Raw genomic sequence first — 19,720 nt, 5'->3', positions numbered from 1 at the left:
ATTTTTAGTAGAGATGGGGTTTCACCATCTTGGCCAGGCTGGTCTTGAAATCCTGACCTCATGATCCGCCTGCCTTGGCCTCCCAAAGAACTGTTCTTTTTTTTTTTTTTTTTTTTTTTTTTGAGACGGAGTCTCGCTCTGTCGCCCAGGCTGGAGTGCAGTGGCCAGACCTCAGCTCACTGCAAGCTCCGCCTCCCGGGTTTACGCCATTCTCCTGCCTCAGCCTCCCAAGTAGCTGGGACTACAGGCGCCCGCCACCTCGCCCGGCTAAGTTTTTGTATTTTTTAGTAGAGACGGGGTTTCACCGTGTCAGCCAGGATGGTCTCGATCTCCTGACCTCGTGATCCGCCCGTCTCGGCCTCCCAAAGTGCTGGGATTACATGCTTGAGCCACCGCGCCCGGCCTAAGAACTGTTCTTAACAGGTTTTTTTTTTCTTTTTTTGAGACAGAGTCTCACTCTGTTGTCCAGGTTGGAGTGCAGTGGTGTGATCACAGCTCAATGCAGCCTCTTCATCCTTGGCCCGATCGATCCTCCCACCTCAGCCTCCCGAGTAGCTGGGACTACAGACATGTGTCACCACACCTGGCTAATTTTTTTTTTTTTTTTTTTTTTTTTTTTTGAGACGGAGTCTCGCTCTGTCGCCCAGGCTGGAGTGCAGTGGCCGGATCTCGGCTCACTATAAGCTCCGCCTCCCGGGTTTACGCCATTCTCCTGCCTCAGCCTCCCGAGTAGCTGGGACTACAGGCGCCCGCCACCTCGCCCGGCTAGTTTTTTGTATTTTTTAGTAGAGACAGGGTTTCACCGGGTTAGCCAGGATGGTCTCGATCTCCTGACCTCGTGATCCGCCCGTCTCGGCCTCCCAAAGTGCTGGGATTACAGGCTTGAGCCACCGCGCCCGGCCAATTTTTGTATTTTTTGTAGAGATGTGGTCTCACCATGTTGCCCAGGTTTGTCTCAAACTCCTGGGCTCAAACAATCTTGGCCTCCCAAAGTGCTGGGAATCATAGGCATAAGCCACCACACCTGGCCCTTTTTGACTCTTTTGAAATAATGAAATTATTACCATATTGTAAGTATTGTAAAATAATATTACAATATTATAAAATTCTATTCTTATTCTATAAGCTTTTTTCTATTTAATGATTTTTATTTATTTTTTCTTTTTAAGCTTTTTTTAAACAACATCAAGTGGCTGGGCACAGTGACTCACGCTTATAATCCCAGCACTTTGGGAGGCTGTGGTGGGCAGATCACTTGAGGTCAGGAGTTTGAGATCAGCCTGGCCAACATGGTGAAACCTCATCTCTACTAAAAATACAAAGATTAGCTGAGTGTGGTAGCCCATGCTACTTGGGAGGCTGAGGCAGGAGAATCACTTGAACCTGGGAAGTGGAGGTTGCAGTGCTAAGATCATGCCACTGCACTCCAGCCTGGGTGACAGAGACTCCATTTCAAAAACAAAAAGAAAACACAATGCCAAGAGACATTAAAAAACTTTTTATTAAAAACGAAGGCACAAACACACACATTAGCCCAGTCCTACACAGGGTCAGGATCATCAGCATCACTGTCTTCCACTCCCACATCTTGTCCCAGTGGGTGGTCTTCAGTGGCAGTAACACCCATGGGACTGTCATCTGCTTTAATAACAATGCCTCCTGCTGAAATACCTCCTGAAGGACCTGCTTGAGGCTGGTGTACAGTTAACTTTTTAAAATTTTTAATAAGTAGAAGGACTCTACTTATAAAATACATGATACACTCTATACTCTAAAATAAATGATACAAAGCATAATATTGTAAATACTAGGCAATAGGAATTTTTCAGCTCCATTGTAATCTTATGGGACCACTGTTGTATATATGTAATGTCCTTATGCAGTGCATGACTGAATTTCAGTATATGGATATACCACAATTTATCAATTCTCCAGTTGGTGGAAACTTACATTGTTTCTAGTTTGTGGCTATTAGAAATAACACTATTGTGAACATTTGGGTACAAGTCATTGTATGAACATCTAACTTATTTCTCTTGGTTAAATACCTAAGAGTTATGGTATGTGCATATTTAACTTTATAAAAAAACTGCTGAACGGTTCCAAAGTGGTTATTCCATGTTGCATTTCCACCAGCAGTCTATGAGAATTCTGTGGTTCTTTTCTTCAAACAGAAGTGTGTGTGGTCTTTTTCATATACTTTCATTTTATTTATTTATTATTTTTCTAAGATGGAGTCTCACTCTGTAGCCCAAGCTGGAGTGCAATGGCACGATCTCGGCTCACTCAACCTCCGCCTCCCAGGCTCAAGTGATTCTCCTGCCTCAGCCTACTGAGTAGCTGGGACTACAGGTGTGCACCACCACACCTGGCTAATTTTTGGTATTTTAGTAGAGACAGAGTTTCACCTTGTTGGCCAGGCTGGTCTCGAACTCCTGAGCTCAGGCAATCCGCCCGCCTCGGCCTCCCAAAGTGCTGGGATTACAGGTGTGAGCCACAGCGCCTGGCCCTTTGTATACTTTTAAATGATGACATAATCAGATATATCGATCTTTTTCTTTATGGTTGGTGCTTTTGGGGATGTATGAAATTCTCCATCACTTGCCTCCTTGTGTTATGATTCTCCTATTTGTATAAGCTCTTGAGAGGATTCTTGGAAATTTTTTTCTTCAGAAAGGTCTTTTATGACATCCCTCTATGGCAATTCATTAGCAATGTACACTTAGCTTACTATGGTACATAATACAACATTTGTCATCACTTCAGAATAATGAATGTGACATGAAATTGAGGGTAGGAGATCAAAGTGCTCTATTATGAAAATTGGCCTGGTGCAGTGGCTCACACCTGTAATCCCAGCACTTTGGGATGCCAAAGTGGGTGGATCACCTGAGCCCAGGAGTTCAAGACCAGCCTGGGCAATGTGGTGAAACCCCTAAAAAAAATTTTTAAAGAAATTTTTTAAAAAAGAAAATTACATCTCGCATAATTGAAGTTCTCTAAATATTTATTTTCCCAATTCAGTTCAGAGTGGAGTCCAGCATGCTTTAGAACACAGATGAGCAAACTCATTCTGTAAAGAGCCAGATAGGAAACATTTTTAGGGCTTCCAGGCCATGCAGTTTCTGTCACACTACTCAACTCTGCTGTTGCAATGCAAAAGCAGTGGCTGACAATATGTAATGAATGAACGTGACTGTGTTCCAATAAAACTTCATTTAGGGACACCAAAATTTGAATTTTATGTCATTTTTATGTGTCACAAAATAATATTCTTCTTTTGATTTTTTTCCCCAAACCATTAAAAAAGTGAAAACTATATTTAGCTTATACGCCATACAAAAATAGGCAAAGGGCTGGCTTTGGCCAGTAGACTGCAATTTCCCAACCCCTCGTTTAGAATATAATCCTCCTGACATCTCTATAAGGAAACTGGGTAATATTATCCTTTCCATTAGAACCTGGAGAGACTTTAGAGTTCATCCAGTTTAATTTCCCTCTCCGCCTCCTTGCCTCCAATTTGCAGATGAGGAGGCTGCAGTGGAGAAAAGGGAGAATGACCGGCTTCAGGTCACCCAGCTAAGACATCTTGCTGCGGCTCAGGTCTCTCAACGTAAGTCCTAGTTATCTTCCTCCACTCACTTCCAAAAATCAAATTTCAAAACCATATCCACAGCCACAAAATCCTTCTGCCACATTCTTATCAGTGGCTCTTTTTTATTTGCTCTAAAGGAATTTATTTTAATAAACATTTTAGCTGGGCGTGGTGGCTCGTGCCTGTAATCCCAAAATTTTGGGAGGCTGAGGTGGGTGGGTCACTTGAGGTCAGGAGTTCGAGACTAGCCTTGCCAACATGGTGGAACCCCGTCTCTGCTAAAAATACAAAAATTAGCTGGTTGTAGTGGCAGGCACCTGTAATCCCAGCTAGTCAGGAGGCTGAGGCAGGAGAATCACTTGAACCCAGCAGGCGGAGGTTGCAGTGAGCCGAGATTGTGCCATTGCACTCCAGCCTGGGTGACAAGACCAAAAGTCTGCATCAAAAAATAAAAAATAAACATTTTAAAATTAAGGACTCAATAAGCCCAAATCTTGATACTTAATTTGCATCATTAAAACCTGTACAATGGGTCAGGCATGGTGGCTCATCCCTGTAATCCCAGCACTCTGGGAGGCTGAGGCAGGTGGATCACTTAAGCTCAGGAGTTCGAGACCAGCCTGGTCAACATGGCAAAATCCCGTCTCTACTAAAAATACAAAAATTAGCCTGGTGTGGTGGTGCACAGCTGTAGTCCTAGCTACTCTGGGGTGCTGAGGTGGGAGAATCGCTTGAGTCCAGGAGGCGGAAGTTGTAGTGAGCTGAGATCGCACCACTGTACTCCAGCCTGGGTGACAGAGTGAGACCCTGTCTCAAAACCAAAATAAAAGAAAACAACAAACCTGTACAATGCAATTAATAATGGCAATTACATTGTAAACTGGAGAAACATTTTGATTAGTGAGATGACATGACATTTGTGAGAAAATTATACACAGAATAAAAATTGGTTAAATATTAAAATACCATTAAGGTACCCAAATTCCAAAATGCCTATGGGAGAGCTCCAAAGAAAATTTATTCCAGAATTTCAAGGACAATAGGAATGGCTGTTCAGTTCTAAGCAGCAGAGGAACCGTCCCTGAGGATTAAGCTGAGGCCAGTGGAGTTGACCAAGATGGGGGCCTCTGGGTCAGAGTTTACCACTCTCCCTGCAGTGACATTTGTGCAGTGACGTGTTACATTAGTCTGGAATCCAAGCTCCATGAGAACAGAGTCCTTGTCTCTCTTGTCACTATTGAGTCCTCTCCTAGACCAGAGCCTGGGACATACTGGTGCCCAGGAAATGATAGTTGAATGATTGAAATCAGTCTGCAAGGGGTGATTCCTGGGAGATGAACTCTGATTTTTTTTTTTTTTTTTTTTTTTTTTTTTTGAGACAGGGCCTCACTCTGTTACCCAGGCTGGAGTGCAATGGTGCACTGTAAGCTCACTGCAACCTCCTCCTGGGTTCAAGTGATTCTCCTGTCTTAGCCTCCCGAGTAGCTGGGGTGACAGGCACCTGCCACCACACTCGGCTAGTTTTTGTATTTTCAGTAGAGATAGGGTTTCACCATGTTGGCCAGGCTGGTCTCGAACTCCTGACCTCAGATGATCCACCTGCCTTGGCCTCCTAAAGTTCTGGGATTACAAGCGTGAGCCATGGCGCCCAGCCTGAACTCCGATTTTTTTTTTTTTTTTTTTTTTTGAGACGGAGTCTCGCTCTGTCACCCAGGCTGAAGTGCAGTGGTGCAATCTCGGCTCACTGCAAACTCCACCTCCCGTGTTCACGCCATTCTCCTGCCTCAGCCTCCAGAATAGCTGGGACTACAGGCGCCCGCTACCTCGCCCGGCTAGTTTTTTGTATTTTTAGTGGAGACGGGGTTTCACCGTGTTAGCCAGGATGGTCTCGATCTCCTGACCTCGTGATCCGCCCGCCTCAGCCTCCCAAAGTGCTGGGATTACAGGTGTGATGAGCTACCGCGCCCGACCCTGAACTCTGATTTTTTAATGTAACTATTCCGACAGCTTTGGAACCATTCTTTAAAAAAACCTTAAAGGATTTTCCCCCACCAAAAGCCCCATCAGAATGTGGTCGCCATCACCCCTGGATGACAGTCTTCTCATCTGCCCTTACACCGTCACTTGGGTTTGAAGTTGCTATACATTCTGGATGTAATGAATGCATTGTACGTATTGCCCTCTAAACTATTAAACAATTGAAAATTCAATGAGGGCAACCAATGTTTATAAATGAGTCAGAAATGTTTAAAATGCAGACATTTAGAAAAAGTCCCAAGAATAAGAAATTCCCAGAATAATTTATTACCTACACATTTCAATTTTCTTTGGAAGTTCTAACTCTCAACAAACATTAATCAAGTCATCTCACTATCTTTTAGGTTGTTTCCCCCGTTTCACAAATTGTGATTCAGCACAAGTTAAATGACTTGTTGCTGGGGTCATAGGGATAATATAAATCTAAATAATTCACTATTTCAGCCCTCTCTTCTGCCACTTGTTAGATTGAAACTGATGGAGGTTTGATGAGGATTTTGACCTGCTTCCTCGCCGAATGACTGTCTATTTGCTGCTCTCTGCTACCCCCTGTTGATAAGGGAAGGGAAGAACGGATATCAAGACTGAATTTCTCAAAGTTAGTTCCTTCCACCCAGTAGTAGCAGGATTATCTGGAAACTTGTTAGAAAGCCTTAAGGGGCCTCAGCCCAGAAAAGTGAATTCAAAGCTCTGGGTGTGGGCCCAGCAATGTGTGTGTTAACCAAACTTCAGGTGATTCTGCTGCAGTTTGAAATTACTTTTCTGCTTTAGGTACTTATGTCTTGGCCTCCTGATCATTATAAAGATGATACAGCCTCTCCACACTGCTTCCGTCCTCAGGCCTCACATGGAGTACATACCACGATGTCATAAACAGGGTGCTCCCATGCCCACTCATTCGGGCAGATGGATGTGCCGCAGCCCTGTGAAGTAGCCAAGGAGGCATACATACCCACTTTACAGATGAGGAGACTGAGAAAGGAGAGGCTCAGGAAGGGGCAAACAACTTGCCCAGAGTTACTCAGACTTCACTGGCAGGACTGGATTCAAATAAAGTCTTCTGTCTTCATGTCCATGCCCAGAGCTTCGGTAGTCACTCCAAAGCAGGGTGGTTCTACATTCAGGGCCAGATAATTGTTTGTTTGTTTGTTTTTTTCTGAGATGGAGTCTCCTTCTGTCTCCCAGGCTGGAATGCAGTGGTGCTATCTCAGCTCACTGCAACCTCTGCCTCCTGTGTTCAAGCGATTCTCATGCCTTAGCCTCCTGAGTAGCTGGGATTACTGGCGCGCGCCACCACACCTGGCTAATTTTTGTATTTTTAGTAGAGACGGGGTTTTTGCTGTGTTGACGAGGCTGTTCTCAAACTTCTAAGCTGCGGTGATCCACCTTCCTCGGCCTCCCAAAGTGCTGGGATTACAGGCAGGATCCACCGCACTCTCCATGGGCCAGATAATTCTTTGTTGTGGTGGTTGTCTTGTAGATTGTAGGATATTGGGCAACATTACTGGCCTCTAACCACGGGAGGTCACAGATGTCTCCAAACATTGCCAAATGTCCTCTAGGGGGCAAAATCACCCCTGGTTGAGAACCATGGCGCTATAGTCAACATGTAAATGGAGAGAAATCTCAATTCTTGTTCTGCAAATTTTACACTCTTTGGAAGCGATTTTAGAACAAATAGCTGTATTTTTTTGGCCTCTAGGTCATGCAGGAAATGAAGAACCTAGACTAAATGTTAATCCCCACAATACCTTTACCATTCCTTAAGAAAATTAACAATTCTATAATATTATCTGGTATCCAGTGTGTACTCAAGTTTCCCCAGTTGTCCCACGAATATCTTTCATGGCTGTTTTTTCCTCGAGCTAGGATCCAATGTAGATTCTCAAATTGCATTTGGTTGCTATGTCTATTTTGTCTCTATTAGTGTAAAACAGGCAAACTATGTCCCATGGGCCAAATCTGGCCCACCACCTGTTTTTGTAAATACATTTTTGCTGGAACACAGCCAGGCTCTTTTATTTACGTAATGTCTACGGTTGTTTTCATGCTACAATGAGAGAGTTGAGTAGTTGTGACTGAGACTGTATGGCCCATAAAGCCTAAGAGATTTAGTACCCAGCCCTTTATGGAAAAAGTTTACTAAACTGTGACCTAGAATTCCACCCCCTGCCTTTATTTTTAATATGATACTGATTACTCAAAGAGTCCAGGACAATTGCTTATAGAAAATCTCTTATTTTAGATTGATCTGATTACATACATTTACACATTAAACTTTTATTTGAAGTTTCACATATGATGTGATTGTGTATATATATATAGATATGTGAAAGATATATATATATACACACACACACATATATATATATCTTTTTTTTTTTGAGACAGAATCTGACTCTGCTGCCTAGGCTGGAGTGCAGTGGCACCATCCTGGCTCACTGCAGCCTTGACCTCCTCAAGTGATCCACCTCAACCTCCTGAGCAGCTGGGACTACAAGCATGTACCATCAGGCCCTGCTAATTTTAATAATTTTTGTAGGGACGGGGTTTCATTATGTTGCCTAGGCTGGTCTCAAACTGCTGAGCTTAAGCAATCTGCCTGCCTCAGCCTCCCAAAGTGTGATTAAAAGCGTGAGCCACTGTGCTCAGCCCTATATATATACATGTATTTAGGTAAAAAATATTTATGAGATTATCAATGTTCTATGAGACATTGTTAAACAACTTTTTACTTGTCAAAAACTATAAATGAAATTGAGGCTGGGTACAGTGGCTCACTACTGTAATCCCAGTGCTTTGGGATGCTGAGGCAGGAGGATCCTTTGAGGCCAGGAGTCTGAGACCAGCTTGGACAATATAGGGAGACCCTCATCTATAAAAAAGAAACAACTGTAAGTGTAATTGAAAAGCAAATGATGAATCAGAAAAATAATTACAATACCAAAGTCTTGTCTCTTCCCACACTTTATTTTTCAGGAAGGAGAGAAAAAGAATGTCATGTCTAACAGATAGTAGATAGTTTTAGTTACAAACAGAGGTGAAATCCTTACTGATCAAGTTGCCATGAAAAACCAGGGACCTCATCCTTTGGAAAGTCATAATATATGATTTCAAATATGTGTACCGACTGTACAAAAATTTGGAAATATACACAAGAGTGTCACTCAGCATCATGCCTGGTATATAAAAAGCACTAACTAAATGTCCATGGAATAAATGAATAAATGAATATCATTCCTTAACTCAGCTGAGCAAAGCAAGTTGTCACCAAAATACTCCCACCCATCTATGAGAGGAGTATTTTTTCTGAGTCTAACAAGTGTGCACATCATACCAGAGGTTTGGGCCTGTTGTTGTTCCATCAGGAGCTCCTAAGTGTGTTTTGAAATGGGATTCAGTTAACTTGGAACATGATCTTAGAAACTGGACTACATCGGTTTTATGCATATAGTTACATGGAAAGCTGAAAGTATCCCTCCTCTTCTTGCAGTTAACCTGGGTTAGGCTCTAATCGATAGTAGCTTCTCTCCTTACTCTTGGGACACAGTGTTTCTATCCTACTAGTTACCTAAGACTTTATAAGTGAAACATAAAAAATAATGAAAGGAAGCCTTGCTAAGTTGCTTTTATCAGTTTCACAACATGGCTGAAACTGCCTGCAGTATAATCCCTCTCCCCAACTCTAAAATGACATTTAACCTATAAAAAAATTCAACTTCCCCAAACCACAATATCTATTTTACAATAATCTTTAGGAAAAAATGGTTAATAGCCACTCTGGCACATCTCACATCAATGGCACTGAAAAGTGAGCTTCAGAAACAAGGTCGAAATTTAAGAAACTCCTTTAAATTCTTGGTTTTTGAGTAGCGGATCCTTTTCCTGGTTTCCCGGGAAGAACACGGCTTTTGCACGGTTGAGAAAGGCACTCAGACCTTTGCTTCCGACCACATTCGCAGGACTGTTTTCTATTGGTTTGTATTTCTTGTGTTTTCTGAAAACAATCTATTGGTTAGTTATTTTTAGAAGATCTTCAGTTGAAATATATTACTTTCTACAATCTTTTTCATGCCAGGTATAAAAGGATTCATTCCACTTAACATGTTTGCAAGACACTGGTATCTTATGAAAGTACATTTACTTACTCTTCTTCATGCAAGAAATGTGCCTGCTCACTATAATTTGAGATTATCATGTTAAAATTAAGCTGACATAATTTTGTAAAGTTACTGAGATCTGGTAGCATTTTTAGGATTAAAAACAAACCACAGCAAGATTAACAGGCCAGTTTGGCCCACACAAAATGTTTAAAAACAAAAAAGGGGAAAATGGCGCATTTACACAGGATATATTCACTTTTGACCATACACTATAGTGATATAAAGCATAGGAACCAAAAACTTACTTGTACACCAAGAGGGAGATCACAGTGACAAATATGGCCAAGCAGCCAACGGAGATCAGGGCAGTATTTGCCATCCTTAAAGAGGAGGCTGGGTCTTAAAACAGAAGCAAGAGCATATTAGTTATGTCTTCCACCTAGAGGACATGACGCTTATAATGCCATTAAATAAATGAGGAAGGGAGCTGTCACAGAAGATATATGGCTCCCTCTGGGCTTTCAGTAATCTTTTCTATTAAATAATACATAGTCTTTGGGTCAGCTTATCTTCTATTTACAGAATGAGTCAGCATGTCTGGAACACTGTGGTAAGGGCCCTGTGGAGAGATGTCACGTCCTGGAGACACCTGCTCAGGTCTTGGCTGATCCAGCAGCGTCACCATAGGGAGGGGCTCCCGTGATCAGGTGGTCGTGCCTCCAGCTTCCTCTCTCACCACCTACCTTCCAGCTGTGCTAAAAATCCTGAAAGTTGGCCATACTCCCCTTGCTCTTTCAGACCTCCATGCCCCCTTACAGGAGCATCCTCCCCCCGGCTCATGCCTGTAATACCAGCACTTGGGGAGGCAGAGGCGACATAGTGAGACCCCATCTCTACAAAAAATTAAAAAATTAGCCTAGCATGGTGGCGCATGCCTGTGGTGCCAGCTACTCAGGAGGCAGAAGTGGGAGGATTGCTTGAACCCGGGAGGTCGAGGCTGCAGTGAGCCATGATTGTCCTATTGCACTCCAGCCTGGGTGACAGAGCAAGACCCTGCTTGAAAAAAAAAAAAAAAAAAAAAAAAAAAAAAAATCACCACCTTTAAAGTTTTCCTTGTAACAGCTGTCACTGTGCACAGAAGCCGGGGCTTCTTCGTCTTGGTTTCTACTCTGTCCAGAACTGTATCTTCTGCCTAGAACTGTGCTGAGCATGGAGTAGATGCTCAAGGATATTTGTTGAAAGAATTACAGGTGCTTCATGAACATCCATTGAATTGATATATAAAAGTCACTTCAGCTAAAAGTCTATAGGTTTGCCTTTGAAGAATGATCTATTTCTGAAATTCTGCCTTTGAAACCCAAGCTATTAAGCTACAATCCCCACTGAATTAAAAACTTTCCTTCTGAGCTCTCATTTTCTCTTTCGCTCGCTCGCTCTCTCGCTCTCTCTCTCTCGTTCTTTCAGACGGGGTTTTGCCGTGCTGCCCAGGCTGGACTTCTGGGCTCAAGGGATCCTCCCACCCTAGCCTCCTGACTAGCTGGGACTACAGGAATGTGCCTGGCATTTTGAGCTTGCTTTATTTGGCTTTTGAAAATGACTCAGGTCCCACCTAAAGTTATCACTCACTACAAGAAGAATTAAAGGAAAGCAAATGTCTAAACATCTAATTCACAGAAGAGATCAGTGGTTTGCCAATGCAGAGGAAGCTTAATAGAATGAATTAAGACTCGAAAGGTAATTCTAACCAACCTTTGAGCTGTGGCAACACTGGAGGAATAACATCAGCAGCTTCTGATGGTGACTTTAAAGTCCATGGCCACTTGGATGCAGAGGTTTCAGTTCCCTTCTCCAGTCCCCACCCACCCCGGCTCCCCAACCAGGCCCTGATCCACCCCCCGCCCCCCAGGCAGAAAGCAGGGCACCCTTGCACTGTTGGTTTTGCTTTTAAATCTGCACCTTGGATATCACCAACAACAAGCCCTCACACAAATAGACGTATGATTATTTTCTTTTAATGGGATTAAAGCTCTTCTTTTAATGGGATTAAAACTGCCTTTTATATTATTATTTTATTTTTATTTTTATTTTTTATTTTTTTGACGGAGTCTCGCTCTGTCCCCCAAGCTGGAGTGCAGTGGCACGATCTCGGCTCACTGCAAGCTCCGCCTCCCGGGTTTACGCCATTCTCCTGCCTCAGCCTCCCGAGTAGCTGAGACTACAGGCGCCCGCCACCGCGCCCGGCTAATTTTTTTTGTATTTTTAGTAGAGACGGGGTTTCACCGTGGTATCGATCTCCTGACCTTGTGATCTGCCCGCCTCGGCCTCCCAAAGTGCTGGGATTACAGGCATGAGCCACCGCGCCCGACCTAAAACTGCCTTTTATATTATTAATGAGGAAATTTTGTTTTACATTTTTTTGTTATGTTTGGTTATTTGTTTGAGATGGAGTCTCAGTCTGTTGGCCAGGCTGGAGTGCAGTGTCTTCATCTCAGCTCACTGCAACCTCTGCCTCCTGGGTTCAAATGATTCTCCTACCTCAGCCTCCTGAGTGGCTGGGACTACAGGCGCCTGCCACCATGTCTGGCTAATTTTTGTATTTTTAGTAGAGATGGGGTCTCACTATGTTGGCCAGGCTGGTCTGGAACTCCTGACCTCAAGTGATCTGCCCACCTTGGCCTCCCAAAGTGCTGGGATTACAGGCGTGAGCCACCGCGCCCGACCAGAAACATATGTTTTTGTTTGTTTGTTTGTTTTTGTGGCTGGAAATATATGTTTAAGAACATATTACCTTATGAGATAGGCTTCAAGTTCAAAGTGAATGAGCTATTAGATTGTACCTGACAATACTCAAATTAAGGAGTGAAGTAAGTGCTTTAATGCAGGGGTCCCCCACCCCCAGATCGCGGGCCAGTCCCTGTACGGGTCCTCAGCCTGTTAGCAACTGGGCCGCACAGCAGGAGGTGAGCAGCCAACGACTGAGCATTACCGCCCAAGCTCTGCCTCCTTTCAGCTCAGCGGCGGCATTATATTCTCATAGGAGTGCAAACCCTATCGTGAACTGCACATGCGAGACAGCTAGGTTGCGTGCTCCTTATGAGACTCTAACTAATGCCTGATGATCTGAGGTGGAACGGTTTCATCCCGAAGCCATCCCCCACCATCCCCGTTCCACGGAAAAACAGTCTTCCACAAAACAGGTCCCTGGTGTCAGAAAGGCTGGGGACTGCTGCTGCAATATCTACACAACTTAATCTTTCCCTTTCGTCCTACCACGTAGCACTTCTTCTAAGCCACAAGTAATATCTTACAACAAAGTTGATTATCTGTGACAGTTAGTGAGGGCCATTAGGGTAGAGCTCTAATTTGGAGGTTGGGGGAAGCTGGATGCCACCAGTAAATGCAAATTTCTAAATGAAATTCCTTTGTCTTCTTTGTTAACATTGTACCTTTCCAAGCATTCAGAGGGAAAAGAGTAGTTTTTCTGGTGAAGATGTGAGGAATAATAAGCTGGTTTGTTACCGTGTCCTGTAATGCTCAGTGGAGTTTGGGAAGGGAGAGAGAGGATGCATGGTAAGTTAGAAGGGACTGAGGAGAACAGCTTGTGTCTCATTTCTCTTCCAGGCTTCATATCTTTGCTCAGGTGGATTTTCATGAAAATGTGATATCAGCCTCTCCTTTGTTGTTGCTTCATTGGAGAACATTGCTATTTTTTGATATTGGCCTTTACACTTTCTCCTTGAAATACAAATCTATTCAAGTGTGCAGTGATCATATCCCATTGTTACTGGTACATGATCACAGCTGATTTTTCTTCATCAAAAGGCTTTTCTTTGACCACTATTTCACCGGATGTCTCATCACTTCCCTAAGTAGATTTGCTGTTGGATTGTAATGCCAGTCCTCAGATCCTTATTAATAAGAGTTCAATGAATTTTGTACTGAAATAAAATTAAACATTGACAACAAAGACCTAAATAGCTTCAGTATGGGATACCTACTTTACCTGCAGTAGGAAATGCTCATATGGCCATAAAACAGACCTCACCTCTGTCAGGAACAGAAATCAGGGTGCTCGTGAGAGCCAGGCTTGTATCATCCCCCAGGGTGAGGTTCACACAGTACGTCCCAGACCCACTGAAGGCTCGTCTCACAGTCAGCAGACACATCTCATCCACATCCACAGGGCTGCAGACTGCATTCTGGGTGATCTCGCAGGTGGGGTCGGAAATGATGGTACAGACCTCCGTGGGAATGCTGCGACAGGGGAGGTGGGCGAGGGCACACAGGGCACAGAGAGGGGGAGAGAGGAAGGTCAGATCCATTTTACAAAGGGAAAGTCATTACATTTCTATGAAATTGAATTCCACCTCATTGTTACTCAAACTATAAGATGCCAAATTGTTAGTCTTATGATTTGCTCTTAAGCAAGCCCGTGTGCTGAGCTATGCCTTTCTCTGCATCCTCAGGAAAATGAGGCCCTGGGGTGGAGGAGAAAAAAAATGATCTCCCCAGGGGAAGGGGCTGATGGAAACCACGTGAAGCCCAGCTCACTCCTTTTACATTCCTTCTAAATCCCTAGAATGTTCGAAGATGCAGATAGCTTGGGTGTTAGGCAGACATATTATTAAATGCCATAGTTGGCCCTGCCTAGGTTCCTGTGGAAGTATAACAGCAACAGCAGCAGTTGTTTTTGCAGGACTTATTATGTGCTGGGCACTGAGTTTTATTTATTTATTTTTCTTTCCTCAGAGACCTTTGTTCTGAGTGAGTTTTAGATATATGACATGATCTTGCTTATTCCTCTCAATAGCTTTTTTTTTTTTTTTGAGACAGAGTTTTGCTCTTGTTGCCCAGGCTGGAGTGCAATGGCATGATCTCAGCTCACTGCAACCTCCGTCTCCCGGGTTCAAGAGATTCTCCTGCTTCAGCCTGCCGAGTAGCTGGGGTTACAGGCACCTACCACCACTACTGGCTAATTTTTGTATTTTTAGTAGAGACGGAGTTTCACCATGTTGGCCAGACTGGTCTCGAACTCCTGACCTCAGGTGATCCACCACCTCGGCCTCCCAAAGTGCTGAAATTACAGACGTGAGCCACCGCGCCCGGCCTCTCTCAATAGCTTTTTGAAGAAAGTAACATTACCCCAGTTTAACAGATGACAAACCATCTCAGGGAGAGAGATTAACAAGTCCAGGTCATACAAGCAGCCAGGGGTGGAGCTGGGACTTGAACAGAAAAGGTTTGACTCATCTGTCCTTGATGCTAGGCTACCTGCCATTGCTGTCCTGACCACTATCTCATGGCAGCCTTCTTGAATGGAGAGACCAGGCTCTGATGCTGGGCTCATGGGGCGGGGTCTGGGATGGGGACAGTCCCTCTTCTCACCAGCCGGGCCTCTCGCAGCAGCTTTACTCCCTGGGTCAGCTTTCACTCTATTTTCTGCCACCCTTACCCTCATTCTGGTCCTCTCCCCAAGGTGGAGAGCTTCTCAACTCTTCTTTTCTACCAAATAAGGCCACATCTTCATACCACCTCATTCTCCTGATTAATTTATGTATTTACACACATATATATTTTAATCAAGTAATTTATATATTATATGCAAATGATTTGTTAATGTATATTTAGTTAGTCAATATAGCATTTATATATTCGTTCATTTATATTTACTTTATTACATATAGTCATGACCAAATCATAGGAAACCAAATTATATAATGCGTTGGAAAGAGCTTTGTAAATTCTAAAGAGAGGATTATCAGGCGTAGCTATTAATGTTAGTGTAGGCAGCTTCCTGGAAGCTTAAGAGCTCTCCTGTGAGCTGCACTCTGTTGGCTACCAGCATTCCATTGATAGGCAAGTTTTGTGACCACTGGGGGGCCTCAGTTGCCTCATCTGTAAAATGGGGAGGCTCATAGGATTGTTGTGAGGATTCAATATGAGAACAGGTATAAGGTGTTAAGAATTCAGTTAAGTGTTCAAACAGTTATCATAATTATTATTCAGCTTAATTATTAAAGGTTTCTCAATTGCTCAACTGTAGCAAAACACGTGTGTGATTGATAGCACCTCCTAGGGCCCTTCCTGTCTAAGGTTACCAGTAAATAGGAATTCAAATCAACTTAAAAGAGGTAACTTGTGGTCAATGCCTTTGTTCAGACTTGAGGTCCTCACTTGACCCATGCCTCTGTCGGAGATAATATACTCACCTCCCTTGGCAGGTCACAACAAAGTCTATTAGGGAGCTGTCAGGCCCTGGCACCAGCATCAGGACGTCTGTCGTCTGGATGATGTTAACCTCTAAGATTCCCTCTAACAAAATAACCCCCAGAGAAAAACACATCAAAATACAACAGAAATCAGACAAAGCCAAACACTCATTCTGGTATAGATTGAATGTTTGTGTCCCCCAGAAATTCATATGTTGAAACCCCCAAGGTGACAGCATTAGGAGCTGGGGCCTTTGGGAGGTGGTTAGGTCATGAGGGTGAAGCCTTCATGTGTGGGATTAATACCCTTATGGAAGTGACCCCAGAGAGCCCTTTTGCCTCTTCCACTACATGAGGACACAGCAAGAAGACTGCCATCTGCCATCTATGAACCAGGAAGTGGGCCCTCACCAGACATCGAATGTGCTGGACCTTGAACTCGTACTTCCCAGCCTCTAGGACTACGAGAAATAAATTCCTGCTGTTGGTTTATAAGCCACCCAGTCTATGGAATTGTGTTATAGAAGCCTGAATGGACTAAGGTACAGCTCTTAATACATCAGAAAGTGAAAAAAATTAAAAAAGGAAGACAGCCTTCTTGCCATACAGAAACATATCAGATCTGGCAATCTACCCCCGTAGCTTAGGATACATATCCATGCAGCATTTTCAGTCAAACTGAACTGTTTTTCAGTCCAACCTAGATTTTTGTTTCTAGAGCCTGTGTGTGCATCAGAAAGTAGCACTCCATCTTGGAAGGTGTTTCAGGAAAAGGTAATCCTGGGTAGACGCAGCCCCAGGCTCAGGCCTTGGCCAGCTTCTCAAGTGGCTTGGACTCAAGGGATACTGCTTGGGCTTCCACCTCCATCTTCACTCCCAGAATCGGTGAGCATAGGTTGGGCTTCAGTTCCCCTCGGTCTTCTCTGTTGTATGCCTTAGGGCTGTGCCCAAATGCACAGTCATGTGTGGTGGCCTGCTCTTTCCCCTTTTCACATACAAGTGTGACTTTGTGAAAATTAACTAGGGGAAGACAGGGGAAGTTGTGGGAACTCGATGCTAGCCTTCCTTTACCCTATGTACCCCATTCAGATGGCTGGGCTGCAGAGGTGGAATACAGGCCCAGGGCAGGCTCATTAGCATGTGGCCTTCACCGTAGGCTTGTTTCCACCAGGATGTGGAAGGAAGGCCAGGGAGGCAGGTGGGAATCTAGAAATGAGTAGGGTCTTTGCTCTTGCATGTGTGGTGTCATCTTAGACAAGCAGAGGGGTGCCCTTACCACCTACCTCCACCCCTTCAGAGTTAGCAAAGAGAGCGGGTGACCCTAGGTGGAGTCTAGCATCCCTCCTCACCGGTCTTCATCTCCAGCCTTACCTACAATTGTGATGGTGGCCTGAAAGTGACCATATCTGTTAATCTGGCAGTTTTCATCAGGAATCTCACTCAGCCCCAGGGGGTTGTCACCAGCAGGTCCTGGGGTGTTTGAATAACAAGATTTTAGAGTAGTTGCTACGAATGTAAAAGATACACATGATATAATAAAAAATCAAAACATTTGCCATTTGCTTTTTAGAAAAATATCAAGAATGCTATACTATGAAATTGCTATAGAAATTTCAACTAAATGTGTCATAATTTACACAGATGTGAGAGCTATAAGGTATTATAATTGCTAAATTATGTAAGGAAGCATAATCTCACATTTTGTGTGAACACAAGAAGCAAATAAAAGGTTGAAACTGTATTAAAATGTGTGATACAATGGTCATGAAGAAATAAACCTGGCCATAATAGATGAAGTTATATTTTAATTTTGGAAGCAGGTATTCTGGGCTCAAATTCCAGTTTCCCTTGTTTTTAGCTGTTTGAGACCACAGGCACATCATTTAATCTTTTTGTCTCTATTCGCTCATCTGTAAAATAAGAACAATACTTGCTGTCCTCTGGGGGCTGAACTATGAAACTTAAATGACATAAAGTATATAAAACCTGCTGCTCATCACTGCCGCAGAGGGAGTACTTAATAAATCACAGTTTCTTTCTTCCAGTAATATGGGAAAAGATCATTCTTTCCCTGTTTGGATGTCTCACAGCTCCAAAGCTAAATTCTAAAAGTCTTACTGTGATGAGCAGAGATGTGAGGAAGGAAAGGAGGGAATATAAGACATTTTTGAAAAATAAGCCTTGAATATAATTAGAGCAAAGAATCTAATGCCCTATTAATTACAATTTAACAGGCTCTAATTAAGACCTCGCTGCTCCTTCAGCAAGATAAAAAGTCTAGAAAGAGGCCAGGTGTGGTGGCTCACGCCTGTAATCTCAGCACTTTGGGAGGCTGAAGTGGGCGGACCACAAGGTTAGGAGATTGAGACCATCCTGGCTAACGCGGTGAAACCCCATCTCTACTAAAAATACAAAAAAAGTAGCCGGGCATGGTGGTGGGCACGGTGGCGGGCACGGTGGCGGGCGCCGGTAGTCCCAGCTACTCTAGGGAGGCTGAGGCAGAATGGCGTGAACCCGGGAGGCGGAACTTGCAGTGAGCCAAGATTACGCCACTGAACTCCAGCCTGGGCCACAGAGTGAGACTCCATCTCAAAAAAAAAAAGAAAGTCTAGAAAGAAAATAACGATACTGAAAATACAATCTTCTTCTTAATTTCAAAAGATATGTGAAGCGGACTCAGTCTTGGGGAAGGACGTCAAAGCCTCATAAGAGCTGCATTTCTAACTGAGTGACATGTGAGTGAAGCCAGCTGGGAGATTTCTCCAGGGCATCTCAGAACCGTCAGCGGGTAAACATCCCTGTGATTTTCCTGTGCCCAGAGCAGGTTTCTCAGAGCAGTTCTCAGAACAGGTCCAGAAATGAATGCTGCATGGCACACATTTTGAGAAATGCTGCTCAGGTAAAGCCCAGAAAGGCCTGGACACTGTTAGACTGAATGCAGTGGTTTACCAGCAGGAAGGGCTGTGGCAGCCTCTTGGGAATGTCCCTTGAGTTTCACATTGGTCCTCTGGAAATGACAAAACAGTCATTCTGTCTGTCCTGAGATTCAAATGATCTACTCTATAGCAATAGGATTGTTTGTACAGGGCATTCGAGTTCAGTAGCTCTTCTCCAGAAAACCATACAATTTCTTATTTTGAAGTTCTTGACAGGCAGAATTTAGTTGTCAAGTTAGAGCACGGAATCATGACCCTGCCATATTTTAAAATGAAACTTCTCTTGCTCTGCATATACTTTAGTGCTAAAAATGAAATAAAACGTATTTTCTTAAAAAATGACCAAATAATAAAAGTCAATGATTCTACCTTAGATAGAATGCTTTTAAAATGCATATGGAGGCCGGGCATGGTGGCTCACACCTGTAATCCCAGCACTTTGGGGGGCTGAGGTAGGCGGATCACTTGAGGTCAGGAGTTCGAGACCAACCTGGGCAACATGGTGGAACCTAGTCTCCATTAAAAATAAAGAAATATTAGTTGGGCATGGTGGTTCGCATGCCTGTAGTCCTGCCTACTGGGGAGGCTGAAGCAGGAGAATTGCTTGAACCCGGAAGGCAGAGGTTGCAGTGAGCCAAGATTGCACCACTGCACTCCAGCCTGGGCAACAGAGCAAGACTCCGTCTAAAAAAAAATAAAAAAGCACATGGAGCTTTGCAAACATTGTGTCTATAAAGTCAAGGTATGATTCAAGGGCTAATGGAGAGAAACGCACACCTTAAAACACAGAAGAGAAAGAAGGTCAGCTTCATCCTTAATTCAGTATTGATGTCCCTGTTG

The 19,720-nt window shown here is 43.6% G+C and overlaps 2 protein-coding genes across 8 annotated transcripts in view; one reads left to right on the top strand and one right to left on the bottom strand.

Moving 5' to 3' along the window:
- Window positions 1–19,720, top strand: part of TOMM7 (translocase of outer mitochondrial membrane 7) — a 540,985-nt gene that overhangs the window by 65,078 nt on the left and 456,187 nt on the right. The window contains exon 1 of one of the 5 annotated variants that reach the window (XM_050783154.1): window positions 13,109–13,112. The exons of the other annotated variants lie outside the window; for them this stretch is intronic. The gene's annotated coding sequence lies outside the window, so the exon portion shown is untranslated. Of the gene's footprint in view, window positions 1–13,108; window positions 13,113–19,720 lie in introns of those variants that run through there. 5 annotated transcript variants of the gene reach the window in all.
- GPNMB (glycoprotein nmb) overlaps window positions 8,584–19,720 on the bottom strand; it is a 73,010-nt gene continuing 61,873 nt past the window's right edge. For all 3 annotated transcript variants that reach the window (XM_050783134.1, XM_050783133.1, XM_050783132.1), the window contains 5 exons: window positions 17,316–17,414; window positions 15,945–16,047; window positions 13,781–13,989; window positions 10,041–10,134; window positions 8,584–9,629 (listed from right to left, as the gene is read on the bottom strand). In XM_050783134.1, coding sequence (XP_050639091.1) covers window positions 9,470–9,629; window positions 10,041–10,134; window positions 13,781–13,989; window positions 15,945–16,047; window positions 17,316–17,414 — 665 coding nt within the window. In that variant the 3' untranslated portion in view covers window positions 8,584–9,469. The remainder of the gene's footprint in view (window positions 9,630–10,040; window positions 10,135–13,780; window positions 13,990–15,944; window positions 16,048–17,315; window positions 17,415–19,720) is intronic.

The sequence above is a fragment of the Macaca thibetana genome, chromosome 3 (assembly GCF_024542745.1).
Source record: "Macaca thibetana thibetana isolate TM-01 chromosome 3, ASM2454274v1, whole genome shotgun sequence".
Classification (NCBI taxonomy): domain Eukaryota; kingdom Metazoa; phylum Chordata; class Mammalia; order Primates; family Cercopithecidae; genus Macaca; species Macaca thibetana.
The sequence above is the reverse complement of the archived record's forward strand: the minus strand, read 5'-3'. Positions and strand labels throughout refer to the sequence as shown.